Source organism: Dama dama, chromosome 5, assembly GCF_033118175.1.
Source record: "Dama dama isolate Ldn47 chromosome 5, ASM3311817v1, whole genome shotgun sequence".
NCBI lineage: Eukaryota > Metazoa > Chordata > Mammalia > Artiodactyla > Cervidae > Dama > Dama dama.
In genome coordinates, this window is record NC_083685.1 from 8,052,131 (window position 1) to 8,071,400 (window position 19,270).

Consider the following 19,270-nt stretch of genomic DNA (forward strand, 5'->3'; position numbering starts at 1 on the left):
CCCACCTTGACTCCCACCCCTTCCACCAGGAAGCTCCTCCACTGTGGTTTCATAAATACTTGCCCAGCGCCTCCTCCATGCCAGGCCCTGCATTAGGCACTGCGGATGGATGGTAACAGAACAGGCAAAAAGCTTGACCTTGGGGAGCTCACGCTTTCCCCGTCTCTCCAGGCTGATACGATCTGCACTATTTTTTTCACAGGCCCATGCAGGATGTAGTAACACTTTCCTAGATTTCCTGAAAATATACACATGTTTTATCTTCCCCATCTAGGCTGTGAGGTTGGGGAAATAAAACCTGCTAAAGAATCAAAATAGGAGAGTGGAAAAACAGTCCTTGCAGGCCTGGGTTTGAGAGCCCCAGCGCTGTCACTTTCGCTGTGTGACCTTCGGCAAGTCCTTGTGCCTCTCTGTGCCTCAGTTTCCTCATCTGTTAACTGGAAACCATCAGAGCACCTGTGTGATTAACTTAGTTTTTAAGTTATTGGAAAGGGATTAGGCCATCTTACTCTTCTGCTCCTGCCTATAGGAAGAAAGAACTGACATCTATTGAGCACCAACTGCAAGCAATGTTAGGTGCCTTATGTATGTTTCCATTTAATCCTGAAAACACACCCTCTAAGGTGGGAAACAAGAGATGCAATGGTAATTAAACCTTGCTCCTTCCAGCAAGGAGCCCCATTGTTCACTGCCTTCTCTTAGAACCACGGGAGAAATTTCATGCCCAATCTGTAAAAGAGGAAATTCAGGCTCAGGGAGGTAAATGTAACTTAACCAACACTAGACACCTAGGAAACAGCCAGGCTCACTCCCCTGATACTGCTGATATGCAGTAGGCACTGAATAAATGCTCCCTGGAGACCATGATGGCAAATAAGGCCAATACGCACATCCATAGAAGGCTCTGGAAAGGATCTGGTACTTCATATTGTCACAGAGAAGCTTCAAGGGAGCCCTGCAGGTGGAGCAAAAGGAAGATATTTAGTACAGATCCACACATAGCCTGGGCTTGCTGGAGAGGAACATTAACTCATTAACTCTGGAGAGCAGATGAGAACCAGCCAGTCAAAGAGACCAGGGATACTGTTGTTTCCACCTGCGTAGCATCACTGCCCCTTCTTTTTGGAAGTTTCCTCCTTCCCAATTCTGTTCCTATGCTTTGGGTGGAGCTGATTCTACCCAGTACATGACTCAGCTTAGAGGCACAGTGCTTGGGTCAGGGGGGCATCACATGATTCAACCTGGGCCAATGAGAATCAACCCTGGCACATCTACTAGAAAAATGACACTCTTCTTTACTTGAGCTCCTAAGCCAGTGGGATACAGGGCAGCAGCTGCCAGGATCCATTTTTATTGCTGCATAGGAAGGGCCTGCCTGAGAATGAAACCATCTTAGAGATAAGCAGAGCTGAGCGCTAAAGAAACACATTCCTGTGTGGCACATCTGGATCCAGCCATGCCTAAAGCCCCCATGCTGCTGGAGGTCTCAGTTCTATCAATACATTTTATTTTCCATTTGCACCAGTTGGAAGTGGGTTTCCATTACCAGCAGAAAATGTTCTGACTTCTAAGGTGACCCAGCTGAACCAGAGAGGAGACAGTCTGGGATTCAGAGTCTGGTTAATTGCAAAGCAGGTAATGCCTCAGAGATTCTCCTTGCACGGGAATTTGAGACGGGGATGCTGTTTTAGGTGAAAGAGGAGAGAGAAATATGGCCTCAGAACTGATGGGGAAAATAGGACTGCTGAAAAAAGTGTGGTCCATTCTTGGAGAGAACAGAGTAGAAGAATATCACAGCCATTAAAAACCCAGGGAGACTGGGAAGGAGGCATGGCTGAAGTCCTCCGGGCATGCACAGGGAGGCGTTAAACACTAAAGACACCCTCTTGTGCCCTTAGGCTGGTGAGGCTCAGGCAGCCTCAGGTTACATAAGGGCAGCATCACACTGGTTGCTGCTCCCTAAAGCGGCCTTGGCTGTCCGTAAGGTGGTGAGTTCCCCACCACTGCAGCTGTGGAGCGGATGCCATGAGTGGGAGTACTGGGTTAGAGCAGCATTTGTCAATGGTCCAGGGACCATCAGTCACAGAATCACTTGGGGTTTCTCCAGCATGTGGATTCCTAGGTCCTGCACAGATCTACTCAATCAGGATCTCCAGGAAGTGGTCGAGGAAGCAGTATGTGATCCCCAAGGTGATTCTGATGGATATTAAAACGTGAGAATCTCTAGTCATTTCAGTGCTTCTCAAGCTTACAAGCACACACTTCGTCTTGGGACCCTAGGTGATGTATTAAACGCAGATTCGGCTTCAGTAGTTCTGGGGCGAGGGGCAGAGAATCTGCTCAGGTGATGATGCTGCTGGCCCACAGACCACACTGACAGCCAGGAGTTCTGTGGCTTCACAGATTGGATGTTGGCCCCCACTTATATTCCTACGACTGAAGAATGGGCCATGCACTGGGACAGAGGCCCAGCAAGGAAAAAAGGATTCCACTCTCCCAGGCCAGGCCAGGCTGGGTCAGTGGGAAATAGGACCAGTCTCGTGAATAGGCTGAGTAGTCCGGAGAAGACAGAGCTCTGTGGACAAGGAGAGAGACCATTTGGGGATTTAACTTTATGCAATAAATTTAAGAAGTGTCATTTACTGAATATCACCATGTGCCCGGTACACGGACTGGCCGCTTTTAAACCATTATTTGTCCTTAAGACAGCTAAATAAAGCAAGCATTTCCTTTAGTCACTGGTATTCGCAATATTCAAGATGGTGGTAACTCCATCTGCCAGGCCCGTGAATGTAGAAAAAGCAAAAATCCCTGCCGATGCATGGTAGACACATAGCATGCATGATAAGCCATTTTTTGTTGTAATAAATCACTGAGATTTTAGGACTGTTTGTTCCAGTGACAGTACCTTGTTGATCCTGACTGATATATGTAAGGAAGCTAGGACTTCACAAGGCCAGGATTTAACCAAGATCTGAATGATTCTATGTTGTTGTTGTTGTTTAGTCGCTCAGTCGTGTCCGACTCTGCGACCCCATGGACCAGCCCAGCCAGGCTCCTCTGTCCATGGGATTTCCCAGGCAGGAATACTGGAGTGGGTTGCCATTTCCTTCTCCAGGGGATCTCACCCACCCAGGGGTCAAACCCACCTCTGCTGTATTGACCGGCGGGCTGTTCGCCGCTGGACCACTAGGGAAGCCCTGGATGCTGCTATAGCCTGTGTTAACTCCCCTGACTTCAGCGCAGGACAAGAAATGGGCGCCTGCATACCTCCAGTCCACGCTTGCATTTCTTCGTGCACAGCCCAAGCCCCTCATACCTCTCGTGGCTGCAGCCGTTGGCCGAGCCACCATCAGCCGAGCCGCTCTGCAAACAGGAGGAACAGGAGGACTGCCGGGGGCTGGGCTGCCACAGGGATGGCAGGCTGCTCACAGAGACATCCATTAGGTCCTGGGGAACTGTGGTGGTAGCAAGGGCAGAGGAAGAGCCCTGGTAAAGCTTTTGCGGGTCCCAGAAACCTCACCCCAAAGCAAGCAGCTCACCCCCACACCAGCGCAGGGACAGGGAAAGACCCTGAATGGCACAGTAGGAAACAGCGACCTCAATCACCGTCTGACCCAGGTCCTTGAGCCCATCCAAGTCAATGAAGGCCACCACCAAGATTGCGGGTCCCCAGGGTGATAGGAAGGGCTGATGGCAGTTGAAGAGACAGAGAGAGATCAGAGCCAGACAAACAGGCCCAGTCGCAGAGCATGAGGCCAACCCCCACCATGTTGTCCTTCAGCTGTCCTCATGGGAGGCTGGCAGGAAGGCAGGAGAGCCCGCTGGGGAATCCTGGGGAGGACTGATGGCCTCGAGTCCCCAGAGGTAGGTCTCATGGGGAGCCCTTGGTGGTGAGATGTAAGGGAGCCTGGCTCAACAGGGGAGGCAGGACACTCAATAGCAAGGGGACCCAGAGGAGTCCCCACTGATGAAGATGCCTGCAGGGTCCATGGTCCTGCTCCTATAGCCGCTCTACCAAGAGAGCCTCAAACAGGTTGGCAACTCCCCCAGAATCACGTGGGGTGCTTGTTTAAAAGCCATATGCCTGTATCCCACCCGTATGCCTGACCTACTGGACTAAAGTCTCCTGGTGATACAGCCCTCGGGTCTGTCTTTCAAAAAGAGTTCTGAGGTAGCAGCCATGTCTGAGAACTAAGGGGCACAAATGGTCTTCTAACTCTTGGACACTGGTGGTTCCTGATCAACTGCTCCCAAGGATGTACCACTCATAGTTTCCCATATTGTTTTCTTTCCCGGCTCCATGGAAGCCACAGCATTTGCAACCCTGCAGAACAAACACACCGGTGACCCAGGCATTACCATTTCTATGGTTAATTTCCCGGCCTCTTGGTGCAAAAAATGGTATTTTCTCTAGGACAGGACTTGCTGACTATCTCCTGTAAAGGGCCAGGTAGACAATATTTGAGGGTTTGCAAGACATTTGGTCACTATCATAACCATTCTACTCTGCCATCCTAGAACAAAAGTAGCCAAAAAAATTGCAAACAAATGAGGATGGGTTATGTTCTAATAAAATTTCATTCAGGGACACTAAAATGTGAATTTCATATCATTTTCACCTGTCACAAAATATTGGTTTTTTTTTTTTTCAATTATTTAAAAATGTCTACACCAACCTCAGTTCATGAGCGAAATAGAGGATTTGGATTTTGGCCTTAGCTTGCCAAGCCCTGCTTTAGGAACTTAAAGGGGCACACACTTGCCTGATGAGCAGCGCCTCCTTAAGGATGGCTGGCAATACCTGGCCTCTCCACTTGGGCTCTAAGGAGAGGAGGAGCTGTGGACCTGGCCCCCCCAGTCATCACAGTGCCCTTGGTGACAGTGTCTGCCCACCCACGGACAGAACGGAAAGCCGCTAACAGAATGAGGTTCTGGGGTCCATCAAAAGTGGCTCTGTAGCAGACTCACCAATGAACTGGCCAAGAAACACCAGTCAGCCCCTATAAAATGTTCTGGAAAACATCCCAGTTCTCAGCCAACCTCCAGGAAGCACTGGCCAGGAGACTGGCCCCGGTGTGGCAAGCATGCCCCCAGCCCCAGCCTCTCGCCCCCTGCAGACATCATCAGTGGACCCCTCTGCTGCTGAACCCACAACACTCCAAGTTGTGTCTTGTAGCACAGAGGCAAGACCGTGTAAGGGCATCAATTTTTCCCCTGCCTCCATCTCCCGCTGAGGACCAAGACTCAAATGACAACATGGCAGAGGTGGCCAGCGCCCAGTCCCAGGGGTGAGGGGAGCCCAAACATTACTGAGGGGCTGCGGCTTCAGGCGTGACATGGGGAGGGTCGTGTCCCATCTGGCTTGCGCCCACCGGCTGCCCCTGGCCACCACTAACACGGACCGGCCTGCAGGAACCACCATCCAGGCAGGGCCCGCGGAGATGGGGGGAGGGCTGCCCAGGGGGCCGGATGCAACTTAAGAGACAAAAATAAAAGCACCAGTGAAATGGAAGGTCTGCGGTGGGTGGGACAGGGCACTGAAAAGGCGGAGGAACCAATTCCCCGGGGGTTGAACCTTTCCCCGTCCTGCTCCACACAGTTCCCGTGGCTTGTGTTTGTTAGAGGAAGAAAGAACGCCGACATCTATAAAGAGCCTACTATGTGCTGGATGCCATACCATAAAGGGAACCGCCTCACCTCTGATGAGCCTGTAAGGCAGTGATCCCCAGCCTTCTCAGCTCCAGGGACTGGATTTGGGGAAGACAACTTTTCCACGGACCGGGGTTGGGGTGGATGGTTTGGGCATGATTCAAGCACATGACATTTACTGTGCACTTTATTTCTGTTACTATTGCATCAGCTCCACCTCAGACCAGCAGGCATTGGATCCCGGAGGGTGCGGACCCCTGCTGCAAGGGATGTGTTTTGTGTCCTATTTTGCATGAGAGAAAACAGACGCTCAGACCGATGAGACAACTTACTCACCCAAAGCCTCACCAGGTCGTCACTGGGGTATCTGGTCTTTTTGGCTAAAGTCCCTTCTTCTCTTCCCACTAACAACAGCTGTCGCTTTCTGAGCTCAAGTCCTACCATTATCCCCTTTTACAGATTAGAAGACTAAGGCACAGTGAGTTTAAGCAGCATGCCCAAGACCACCCAGCTAATAAGTGGTGAAGCTGGGATTCCAACCCAGAGGATCAGACCCCGAGATCCTATTCATACTCTCTCAGCTGTTCTCCTGTTGGCTGTTGACTCCCTAACCCATCCTTGCCCTAGATCAGCGGGTCTCAACTTGGGTGCTGCTGGCTTTCCAAGGGACACTTGGTGATGTCTGGAGACATTTCTGGCTGTCACATGTGTTGGTGGTGGGGATGGATTCACTACTTGGCATCCCGTGAGTGGAGACCAGGGAAGCTGCTCAACATCCTACAGTGCCTAGGACAGCCCCCACCACAAAGAATTTTTCTTGTTGTTCTGTTGCCAAGTCGTGTCCGACTCTGGACCCCATGGACTGCAGCACTCCAGGCCTCCCTGTCCATCACCATCTCCCGAAGTTTGCCCAAGTTCATGTCCATTGAGTCAATGATGCCATCCAACCATCTCATCCTCTGCTGCCCCCTTCTCCTCCTGCCCTCAATCTTTCCCAGCATCAGGGTCTTTTCCAATGAGTCGGCTCTTTGCATCAGGTGGTCAAGGTATTGGAGCTTCAGCAGCAGTCCTTCCAATGAACATTCAGGGTTGATTTCCTTTAAGATTGACTGGCTTGATCTCCTTGCTGTTCAAGGGACTCTTAAGAGTCTTCTCCAGCACCACAGTTTGAAAGTATCAATTCTTCTGTGCTCAGCCTTCTTTATGGTCCAGTTCTCACATCTGTACATGACTACTGAAAAGACCATAGCCTCAAGTATACAGACTTTTGTTGGCAAAGTGATGTTTGGTTTTAAATACACATCCTACAGTGCATAGGACACCCTCCACTTCAAAGAATTATTCCATCTGAAATGTCAGTGGTGCTAAGATTGAGAAACACAATGTGTGTTTTAAAACACAGTGTGTTTTAAACACACTGACTTGGTTGGGGTTTCCCTGAAGGCAGACAAGGATTTAAGTGCAAGTTGGGAGATGTTTCCAAGAAGCACGGGTAGGGAGAGATAAAGGGACCCAGGAGGAGAAGGGTGAAGAGAGTAGCGAGTTAGTCACCATGTACGTTGCCGTTATGGACTACTGGCACTTGATCTCGTGAGGGGTCTCTTGGACACGTGCAGAACACACGTTTCAGGATGTTCTCACTCGAGGGGTGAGAGAGCTGGGGCGTTTATACACAGCTCCTGCCAGTCACTGGCTGCTCCAGGGAGGCAATGATTGTAGGCCACCCCACCCACGGGCAGAAGGAACCCTGGTGGCTGCAGGCAAGGAGACACGAGGCTGGCAGATGGCAGAGGAGCTGCACGCATAGAGGGTGTGAGTGGGCGCAGCTAGTATCTGTTCCCCTGGCACACCCAGGACCACGACAGGCTGACGCGGATATTCCCCAAAGAGGAAAGACAGTGAGCACCCAGCCTGGCTCCCAGCTAGAGCCTACAAATCATGTGCTGGATGGGTCCCCGCAGAGCGAGCTGCCAGGGAAGGCAGCAGCTGGGCACCTGGCCTTCGGATGAATCAGCTCTCTGGGGGGAAGCTGTACCACAGAGAGAGGCTGGGCCAGCTCCAGACCTTGATCCTGGGCGGGAACAGATGGAGGGATGCACGTCAGGACACTCTATGGCCCTTAATGACACAGGAATGTAAGGTTTTCCTCCTAACGGGCCATAAAGGAACACACAAGAAAACACAGGCTAACCCAAGACCTCAACACCAAGCCTGCCCCCACACCCCAGCTCTGACAGCAGTGGATGTGAGCGAGAGCATTGAGAGGCCTGGCACGATGAGTCCAGCCTCTCCAGGGAGGACGTCTGCTTTAAAAACGCCCTCACTGCCCAGCTGTGGTCCCTTAAACAAAGGGAAGCTCAGAGCCATTATCCATCAAATGGGGACAACAGGGCCACAGAGGGTTAGATAAAATGAAGTTTCCAGAAACAAGCTATAACTTATTACTCACTTGTTTAACAGACACACATACAGTGCCTAACAAATGCCAGGCTTCCTTCTGAGAATTTTTCAAATATTAATTCATTTAATCGCCACCACAGCCCCACTGGAATGGATGATCTTTGTAGCAACCGCAGTTTGCATTCACTAAGCAACTACTTCACAGCAGGCCCCATGCAAACGGCAGGACATAAGTTATAACCTCGTGTGCCAGTGTCTAGGGTCGTCCTTCCCCTCTGCTGTCTTTTATTTATTTTTTTGGCCACGCTGCATGACTTGCTGGATCTCAGTTCCCCAACCAGGGATTGAGCCCGCTCCCTCGGCAGTGAAAATGCAGAGTCCTAACCACTGGACTGCCAGGGAATCACCCCCTCTGCTGTTCTTGACAACCACTTGAGGGCCTACAGTATGTGAGGCCTCATTCTATGGGCTCATGATGACCAGCTTATTATCTCACTGAATCCTTACAACAATCTGTTGAAGTAAAAAAAAATAACAGTAACAACAACATAATAGCATTTGAGTGTTCTTTCTGGGCCAAGTACTTTACCTCATTTGATCCTCATGAGAGTCCTGTGAAATAGGTGCTATGAACATCCCCATTTTACAGATGAGGAAACCAAGGCACAGAGGGGTGAAGGGATTTGCCCAGGTTAAACCAGGATTCCAGAGCCCATGTAACGGCTGCTACCCCATGCCACCTCACACCCAGGGGCATCTAAGTTAGCCAAGTAGAGAGTGGTTATTCATCTGGAAGAAAATCAAGGCTGCCGAGACCCTAATTTCTTGATTCCAAGTCCCCCGGCTAACCCCAGAATTCACATCTCTTGTCCTCTGGTCCCACGTAGCTGAAGTCAATTTCAGGACCAGCTAAACAGATTGACTCCCCGGGCCGAGGGCCAGGGCCGCTTACCGAGTTCGGACTGCGTGCCAGGGTAGATGATCCTGAACACGTAATCTGTGGCCTCGTCATCTTCCTTGTCTGAAGACGTGGACTCGGATGAACCCTGGGGGCTTCGCTTGCGCAGTCTGGGGAACACTTTGCCCTGAAAGAACACACCCCAAGGCCTGGCCCCTGGGACACACCTGTCCCTCAACCTGCACACCCTGAGGGTCCCTGTGGGGCGTGCATGAGCCCACCAGCCACACAGGGCCCGAAGGCAAGAACGGCCACTCCCCATGGCTGACCTCCAGCCCGCCTCCCTGGGCCCCCCATGATCACTCACCTTCCCCCGCTGAGACCAGAGCGGCGGGTCCAGCTGCCCATGAGGGAGCAGCCCGTTCTCCAGGCACGAGAGGAACTGCAGGAGGTGCCCTCCCTTGGGGAAGCGGAAGGGCGGCCTCTGGATCCCGTCCTGGCTGACCAACACCACCGTCCCACCGCTGTCCACTGCCACCGCGACCCGGCCAGAGGAGACCCGGCAGGAAGTCACAATGAGGCATGGGGAGGCCCCCTCCTCCCCAGACATCCCCAGCCAGACCCAGGGGTCCCACTCGGAGGCTCTGGGAAAGGCCTTGGCAGAAGGTCAGGGGCAGTTTTCACCTCCTCTGAGCCTCCCTCATCCCACCCACCATGGTCATCAACTGGAGAATGACAGGACAAGGTCAAGACAAAGGTGGGTGGCCTCCCTGCAGTCACCCAACAAAGGAAGATGATGCCCCCTCAAACACCCTCAGCAGGTTGACCTGACCTATTTCTGTATGGAGGCTGTCAGATAGATCCCTCTGCAGGGCAGTAATTGCCTCTTGCTAGCATGCATTACACGCCTTAAGCACTTACTGTATACACACACAGCACATTAAAGGCACTGTCTTACTGTAATACTCAAAACAGCCCTGTGAGGCATATCTCTTATTGCCTATTTTGCAAATGATAAAACTGAGGCTCAGAGAGGTTATGTCACTTGCCCAAGGTCATGCAGCTGGTGAGTAGCAGAGCCTGGGTTTGAACCCAGGTGTGTTTCATTAAATAGGCTGAAACCACTGTCTTTTGTGCCTTGGTGAGGTGCAGATACCTTGCTTTCTAAAGCAGGATGGCCTTTTGCTTATTCAGAATATACCTTCTTTGAGCTATAAACTCCAGTTATAAATCTTCGATTTTCAGAACACTGACTTTGGAGGGACAAAGGCCTGGGTTTGGCACCAGACTGGGGAGCTTAGAAAGGATGTCTTTGCACCATGCTGCTTTCTCAGCTCTAAGATGGGAATGACGGTGCCTCTAGCAGTGGGTTGTAGCAACGATTAAATAGCAGGCACGTGAATAGTGAGAACCGTACCTGACACATGGCTTTGATGCTGAGCCCTTAACAAATGTCACTTGATCCTCACAACAACCCCATGAGCAGATACTGGTACTATCCCCATTTTACAGATGTGGAAACTGAGGCTCAGAGAGGTGAGGTCACTCGTCTGAGGCTGCACAGGTACTAAGGGGGTGGGGAAGGCAGGGGACCCAGGAGGAACCCCCGGCCCCACGATTACCCGCAGTCCCTACCTTGCTGGTGGCAATGCAGGTAGACAATCTCCTCCAGACGGATGGTCATGGCGTAGTCCCAGTAGACGCTGGAAGGGGAGGGAGGGCCAGGCTTGCAGGATGCCTGTCCCGCTAATCACGGGGACGCCCCACCCACAGGCTCCTCTACCCGCCTCACCAGGGCCACCTAACCCCAACATCCATGTCCCCAGTCTTCCCAGACCCTATCTCCCCTTCTTCTGGCTCCAGTATCCCAGTTTTCCAACTTTCCCCTACACACACATTTCTTTAACCCCAGTCCATGTGGCTGAGGCTGACCTCTCCTACCCTCCCCCTTCAGGACTCCAGGAATGGGCACCTGACCCTGGCTTGGCAGATCATCATATGACACTGTTCTGGACCATGACCCTAGCAGAACCAGTGAGACTCAATTATTAGATCTATGTGAGAAATCTCTGGGAAAGAAGGGCTTTCTGCTAGGAGAGTAGTGGTAAGGACGACAGAAGTCTGGAGACGTAAAGAGCCCTGACGAGAAAAGCCTGCCTGTGAATGGAATCAACAGTCAGGAAAGTAGAGCCAAGAGATGGAAAGGGTTTGGGTCCTCATCTGAGTCCCTGGATCCAGCCACGCCTGAAGCCACCACTCCTGGATTTTTTTTGGTTCATGAGAGCCAATGCTTCAGGCAGCTTGAGTTTGGTTTTCTGTCACCAGCAGATGCTGGGGAGAAGATATGAGCAAGACAGACTCCTTGCCTTCACAGAACTGAGATCTAAAGGGTGAGACAGTCAGAACACAAGTAGGGACAGATTTATTAGGATTTTGTAAATGCTAAGAAGGAGATTCAGGGCTCCGAACTCAGCTGGGAGGTCGTAGAAGGTCTGATACTGAGGTTTCAGATGAGTAAGCTGAGATAAGGTTCATGGGCAAGACTGTTTACTGGCTCCCAGAGGATTTCTCCATCAGAAATTTAGGTGTCAAAAAAAAAAAAAAAAGAAACTTAGGTGTCTGGCTGGAGTTGAATTATCTGGCCCAGCTGAGGACTGACTGTACCTCCCAGTGACCCTCTCTGAGGACAGATGGTAACCTCTGCCCAGGAAGTGATCAGCTTAGAGAATGATATTAATCACACCAAAGCCTGGCGGTAATCGCACTGAGGCTTAACATCACACAGAACACAACAGTGCTCTGTTTATGGCCCTTGAAGAGAGTCCTTATTCTATACATATATATACACACACACACACATGCGCACATACATATGTATATAAATATACATATATATACACATACATATATTTACATTTATATTTACAAGTATGTATATAAACTTCTAGATAAAATCCTATAATCCTATGACATCTGTTTGCTACTGCAGAACAAAACGCAGGGCAGAGGACGCTGAGGGGAAGGTTGTTAGGGCTGTGTGATGGGTACTTCAGTTCTTTCTACTTTTATGTTAGAGAGTGAAAAAGTGAAAAGTCACTCGGTCGTGTCTGACTCTTAGCGATCCCATGGACTATACAGTCCATGGAATTCTCCAGGCCAGAATACTGGAATGGGTAGCCTTTCCCTTCTCCAGGGGATCTTCCCAACCCAGGGATCGAACCCAGGTGTCCTGCATTGCAGGCGGATTCTTTACCAGCTGAGCCACAAGGGAAGCCCAAGAATACTGGAGTGGGTAGCCTATCCCTTCTCCAGAGGATCTTCCCGACCCAGGGATCAAACCGGGGTCTCCTGCATTGCAGGTGGATTCTTTACCAGCCGAGCTATCAGGGAAGCCCTTTATGTTAGAAATTCCCCATAAGCAAAAGTTTTGAGGAAGTCAAGAACATGTCCAATAATAATAGAATCCCCAGCCAGCAGGTCTCTTAGGAGCTTGACTCCAAGGCCTCTGTTGGGTCTTATAACTCACAGGGCATCCAGGAGCCCTAGAGGAGATGCCCACAACCAACACCTCCAGCTTCCTTTTGCATTGAGTGATGGGTAATGGGGCTGGAGACCGGGGAGTATTGTCATTTCTGGGCTTACAAGATCTTTGTTAGTATTTCTCTCTCCCGGTGGTGTTTGCTCAAGGCACTGCCCAATGCCCGTCCCCTAAGACTCTTCCAGTTGGGTCTCAGATCCCATGAACTACCCATGAGGCCACAGGTGCAGGGAGGCTGGGCCACTTGGTCATAACAGATGGGACACGGTGCGGTCGGCCCTGCGCTGAGGGGGAGGGAGGGGCTCACCTCTTCTCATAGTCCAGGTCCCCCACAGACCCATTCATCAGCTGGTTGGGTGTCCACTTCAAGGTCATGACGTCAGCCGTCTGGTGCAGGGACAGATACCCCGGCACGGCCTCCATGTCGTCTCTCTGCAGAGACGGGGGTACTCAGGCCTGGTCGTGGTGCCGGAGCCACAGAGGACATGGGCCCCGACCTGTGGCACTCGCGGGCACACAGCCAGAACCACGAGGTTGGCTCATTCCCTCCAAGGCCGTGTCCGTTTGGAAGCCCCGACCCTCCCTCCAGGTGGCTGCGCTAAGCGAAGCCTTCTGCCACCAACCACCAGGATGGGTTTGGGTCTGCAGGGTCAGCTGTGGAAGCCGCCCGTTCTACCCAGGGCCCTAATGCAAAGGCGGGGTTGTAGGGGGGTGGTCTTTAGAACAAGGAATGGGGCTCTGCCCTTTCAACAATACCTTTTCCAAAACAGAAGGCATTTACTGCCATCACTGTGGCCAGTCTTAAGGGAGAAAGAGAGCGCAGCTGAGCTCTATGACCCAACCCACGGATGTTACCCAGAGGCCCCTCCCCAGACACCCGCTCCACGGTCCCCACCCAGCAGCCCCATCCTCCGCCTTCCCAATTCATCGGCTGAGCTTCTCACTTGCTCCACTTTATTCCAAGTGGGGTGCAGCGGAGGGGGCTCCAAGACTCACACGTAAGAGGCAGCCCTCTTCCCTGCAGACCCACCCCCAAAACACGTGGAGACAGAAGACCACCGATATTTACTGAGCTCTGAGGGTTTACCGAGCCTGTCTCTGCTCCACCAGTATCATCTCAACCACACCACAACCCCGGGAGGTAGCATCCTTGCTGTATTTCATCAACTCTAAGGCACACAATTGTTTTTTCACATTTTAATGCGCCTGAAGTGGGGATGCCTCTTATAATCAGCAGTTATCTCACAACTGTGACCGTCATTCTTGCCCAGTCTCGTGCAGACTCAGTCACAGACGTTTATATTGTTGACCCCTCAATGAGGTTCGGTGTAATGGTTTTTACTCCACATGCAGAGTACGGGGGCTTTTTAAAATGTCTCTGAAAAGATGATAGACTGTGATCTGATTGGAAAAGTGACTGTGTACACAGGAAGACTGCTTCCTTCGTATGTACACACCAGTAGCTGCGCTCCCTAAGTATTGGAGCATCTCTGTGAAGATGTTCACCTTGCTATCCTAAGCACCCCGTGCAGAGCAGGTTCAGCACAAATGAGGGAACTGAGTGAGTGAGTGATGATGACGGAGAATGATAGATAAGACAGCTGAGTGGAAATGTAATGGGTAGATGGACTGGAAAACAAATGAACAAATGGACAGGTGGAGGTTAAAGATGTGTGGATGGATGATTGGTGGGTGGAGCTGATGATGGGTAGAAGGACAGATGGATGTATGGGTGGACGTAATGATGGAGAGAGGGATGGATGAATGGATAGGTGGCTGGGTGGACATAAATACAGGCAGATGGACAAAAAATGGTAAACGTATGCATGAACAGAGGGATGGGTGGATACAGAGGCTGGAAGAGAGTTAACTGGCTGGCTGGGTGGGACACTGACAGATGAATGGATGGATGAATGGATAGAAGGAAATACCATCCTGTGGGTGAACAGATGGAGAGATGGAGATATTGGCAGATGAACGAACAGATGGATCAGTGAGTGGATGGATGGATAGATGGATGAGCAACCTGGGGCCACAGGGACCCCCCTCCTCTGTAACCTGGAGCCAGACCCACAGTGGAAGCCCTGGGCTCAAGATGGGGACCCTCACCGGCTGGACCAGAACGTTGTTCTTGCCGTAGAGCAGGGTGGCGCGGGAGTTCTGATGCAGGGACTCCACATAGTCACGGGCGGAGAGGGAGGGCCGGTCGTCCATGCTGCCACTCGAATGCCTTTTCTGGATCTGGCAACGTGAGGGGAGGCGGCGGGTGAGGCCTGAAGTGACCGTCAAGGCCGCAGTCCACTCCCCACCTCCACGCCGAGTCCAGAACTCAGCCGGCCTGCCCCGGGGGCCCCACCGTCCTCCCCACTCACGCAGAGGGCCGGACGCTTGGTGGGCGAGTCCTGCCTGAGGTGCGAGCTGTGAATGCGGTGCCTCTGGACAAGCTCGTCGGCCGAAGGGTCCGTCCAGAAGTGGTCGGAAGTCTTCATCTTGGTGTACTCCAGGGCGCAGGGCCCCACTGCAGAGCAGACGGGGCTGGGAGACCATCACCCAGGAGAGTCCTCCCGCCCTCCTCCCACCAGAAGGATCACTCCCCTCCGGCAGCTAGGGTACCCCAGGCTCCTGCCAAACAGAGACCAGCGCAGGAGCCTGAAAGTGAGAGGCAGGGAGCAGTTTTGAAGGTGGGAGGCTGGAGGGAGGCGAGACAGGCCCTTAGCAGGTGCCCCCTCGAGCCGAGACCAGAGATCCAGATGAAGCTCAGAGCACTGGCTGGACCACTTACCCAGCAAAGACGCAAGGATGGGGCCGTCCACCGGGTCCATCAGGAGAGCTTCCTTCTCGTAATACTTACTAGCAAGAGAGGAAAGGACATGCAGGGTTGGATGGTGACCAGCAGAGGGCGCAGAGTCGACTACAGCCTGATGGTTGAGAGCCGACAGACTGGGTTCAAAGCCCCTCTGGTCACCCAGTTACCGCTGTGAGCCTCAACTGCCCCATCTGTCAAATGGGCATAATGGTAATATTATGGGCTGCCTAAGGACGTTTGAGAGCGACAACAGATGTCAGGCAGTTAGCACGGCACTTGGCTGTAACTGCTTAACACAAAGGCTGTGGAAAAGCCTTGATGATAATAACAGGAACAATCATTAGAAGGCTGTTGAGGCCTGGCTGATTCTGTCTGCTCCTCTTGCATATTCCATCTCAGACAGGAAGTCACTTAGAGGCTCAGATGACATCTGCCCTTCTAATGTTATCGAGGCAATAAAACACATTTTAGCTGCGGTGTGTCCCCAAAAGCTGTACTAAAAGGCCTTCCCATCTGGGTAACCAACGCAGATGATGCTGGTCTGACATGCTCAGAAATGCCTCCTGGCCTCCGACTCTCCAAAATATCAATGCAATGCTGTCAGTACAGCGTCTGTGCTGAATGGTTTCCGTTTTTGTTCGTCTGACTTGTTGTGTGTGCTCAGTTGCTCAGTTGTGTCCGACTCTTTGTGACCCCATGGACTGTCAGGCTCCTCTGTCCATATAATTCTCCAGGCAAGAATACTGGAGTGGGGAGTCATTCCCTTCTCTAGGGGATCTTTTCGAACCAGGGTCCCCTGTATTGCAGGTGGATTCTTTACCGTCTGAGTCACTGGGGAAGCCCAAATTGTTGTGTACTGGCCTCGGATTCTTTGCAAATTCATACGGTCTAGAAACAGAACTCCAGAATGGGAAGGACCTTGTCCTGACTCCTGAGGGATCTCAGGCCCAGAGAGGGTAAGTGACTTGCCAGAGGCCACACAGTAGGTGGATGTAGGCTACATCCAGCCAGTTCAGCTCTTCTTCCCGTTCAACAACAGGGGGCGCAGAGCCCAGGATCTAGAGTTGGATAGACCAGCTGGGGGCCCAGCCTGGCTCCTCCCTCCCTCTCTGTGTCCCTGGACAGGTGACTACCCTCCCTGAGCTGCAGTGTCCTCAGCTACAAAATGGGAAGAATGACAACTCACCCACCCAGGGCTGCTGGGAGGAACAAATGTCCAACTGCACATATTAAGTTCTGACATCGGAAGAGGGTCTCACTAAATGTGGCAACGCGATTATAATATCACCCCAAAGAAATCTTCAGTCAACCAGAACACCGGCTGGGGCAGAATGACATGCCCTGGACATGCTCAACATCAAGCTTATACATTTCGGTGTCAGATCTGAATCTAATACTTAGAGACACTTTTCACCCCACCACTCAGTTTCTGTTCCCCAAATCAGCACAGTTATGTGACCATAACCTGAAAATAATGCCTTAAAAATCACAGGTATAGATGGGCGCAAGATGTGACTTAGAGGGCAGTCCCAGGGAGACTCTTCAGGGTGATGGGTGCTTTGGTACAGTATTCTGTAGCCTGAGTGTGGTGTTGGTTTTATGAAACTAGGCATGTATTAAACTTTCATAGAACTATATAGCAAAAAAAAGAGTATGTTTGGTTAACGTATTATGCCAACGGCAATTTCTTGGTTTTGAGACTTGTACTATGGTTAGATAGGACGTTAACACTTAGGGTAGGCAAGAATTCTCTGTACTACTGTTTCAATTCTGTGTGGCTCTAAAATCCAAAATGTTTAATGATTGCTAGTGCGTTGGTATTGCTAGTCTATGTCTTAGTTGCTCAGTTGTGTCCGACTCTCTGCGACCTCATGGACTGGGGCCCACCAGGCTCCTCTGTCCATGGAATCCTCCAGGCAGGAATACTGGAGAGGGCAGCCATTTCCTTCTCCAGGGGGTCTTCCTGATCCAGGGATTGAACTCGGGTCTCCTGCATTGCAGGCAGATTCTTTACCATCTGAGCCACCTTGGAAGCCCTAATAAACTACTCTAACAAGTAAATAAATAAGCTACTCGAATAAACTACTAAATAAACCAATTTTTTCAGCAGGAAAACTCAAGTTCACGTGCCAGAGGCAGTAACTACACAGACCCTGGACCCACAGCAAGGCAGAGGGCTGAGAGGTGCTGTAATTTACTAGAAGGTGCCGAGGTTAACTGGAGCTCTGGAGCCTGGATTTCTTTCAGTTCCTCTCTGCCCTCTGGGCCTTTGTGCCTGCTGTTCCCTCCACTGGGAACACTTTTCCCCACACCCTTCTGCTGGGTAACTTGTGTTGGGTAACATGCCCTTCAAATTGAAACGCGACTGTCCCATCTTCCAGGACACTTTCCCTGACTACCCAGAGGAAACTAATCGCCACCCATCATCCATCCTGGCACACTCATCAACGCATTATCACCATTAGCATGGGCCTGTTCTCCCTGCCCAATGCGAGCTCCGGGAGGGGAAGCGCTTTGCTCTGCACTTTCACACGTATTTTCCCAGCAAACAGGCAAAGGAAAGGAGTGCTGCCCATGAGGACTCTTGGATCACAGAGCCGCCAGCAGCTCCTCGCTGCTCTCTTCCAAATATCCAAGTTCCTTGACATGACAGGCAAGACCTGTGTATCCTCAACATCTAGGTTATTGCCTGGCGTCGTAAATGCTCATTAATCATTTAGTGGATGAGTAAACAGATCCATGGATGAATGCGTGCCAAGAGGACTCACACTGTAAAACCTCTACACCAGGCCAATCTGAGCTAGGAGAGAAAATGTAAAAAATACCCCTAGGCCTTTGCAAAATGCTGTGTACTCACTAACTCCTTTTCTTGCCCCTTCTCCAGAGTGGCAGCAATTCCCATCCTGTCCCATTCACCAGAAGAGACAGCAGAGGCACAGAGAAGCTAAATGACTCCCCTAGGATCACACAGCAAATGGACTGTGGGCTTAATTCATGGGAAAAGAAACATCTCTTAAGACTGCAAGATCCTTACACCCCACCCCAATTCAGAAGATCCTGCATTGCTATTAAGCACCCAAATCTTCCCAAGATTCTAAGCTTGGCGAGTTTAGAGTCAAACAACCAGGAGGTCCTTATTAGTCACTTTCAAATCAAGGGTATATCAAAGAGGGCAAAAAGAAAGCAGCTTTGTGAGAGAGGGCGCAATTTCCAAGACGGCCAGCAGGTGGAAGCAGAGTGCACCCAAGTGTTGTACTCCTTCCCACTCACCTGCTGTTTTCTACAAGGTAATGAACAATTTTGTCCAGGACCTTCTCAAACAAGGCCGTGCGGATCCACAGGTGCTTGATGGCAAGTGGGGACAGGTTGGGCAGTTTTGGCAGTTTTCGCACATTCTCCTGGAGGCCCTGGATCTGATTTCGCCTTTGAGACCAGCAAAGAAAGAGAAGAGATGCTCACAAAAGAGGAAATCCAACAGGATCAATACGCAAATAGGAAAGTGTCCAACTTCTCTGAGAAATGAAAGAATGGCAATTAGAGCCCACACTGCTCCTGGAGAATGGGAAAAGAGTTGAAAAAATAACAACACCCAGTGAGTGTGAAGGCACCGTCAAACTGACCCTTTCATACACTGGTGATGGGTAAGCCAGATTCTCACACTGAAATTTCTCTCTTACTTTCTCTCTCTCAGCTGGAAAGGAGTGCTGGCCAAGAAGAGTCTTGGATTCTTCTTTCATTTTGGAGGCTCCCCCATTGCTCTGGAGAAGCTTTTTTTTTTTTTTTAATTTTATTTTATTTATTTATTTTTTTATTAGTTGGAGGCTAATTACTTCACAACATTTCAGTGGGTTTTGTCGTACATTGACATGAATCAGCCATGGAGTTACACGTATTCCCCATCCCGAACCCCCCTCCCACCTCCCTCTCCACCCGATTCCTCTGGGTCTTCCCAGTGCACCAGGCCCGAGCACTTGTC

The 19,270-nt window shown here is 51.0% G+C and overlaps 1 protein-coding gene across 2 annotated transcripts in view; it reads right to left on the reverse strand.

The window, feature by feature from the left end:
- SGSM1 (small G protein signaling modulator 1) overlaps positions 1-19,270 on the reverse strand; it is a 73,484-nt gene that overhangs the window by 23,507 nt on the left and 30,707 nt on the right. Inside the window, exons 5-15 of one of the 2 annotated variants that reach the window (XM_061141668.1) lie at positions 18,565-18,717; positions 15,271-15,338; positions 14,861-15,006; positions 14,598-14,729; positions 12,796-12,920; positions 10,586-10,653; positions 9,318-9,481; positions 9,005-9,137; positions 5,314-5,478; positions 3,320-3,458; positions 891-955 (exon numbers count right to left, since the gene is read on the reverse strand). In XM_061141668.1, the coding sequence (XP_060997651.1) occupies positions 891-955; positions 3,320-3,458; positions 5,314-5,478; positions 9,005-9,137; positions 9,318-9,481; positions 10,586-10,653; positions 12,796-12,920; positions 14,598-14,729; positions 14,861-15,006; positions 15,271-15,338; positions 18,565-18,717 (1,358 nt within the window). The remainder of the gene's footprint in view (positions 1-890; positions 956-3,319; positions 3,459-5,313; positions 5,479-9,004; positions 9,138-9,317; positions 9,482-10,585; positions 10,654-12,795; positions 12,921-14,597; positions 14,730-14,860; positions 15,007-15,270; positions 15,339-18,564; positions 18,718-19,270) is intronic. The other variant, XM_061141669.1, reaches the window with a different exon arrangement.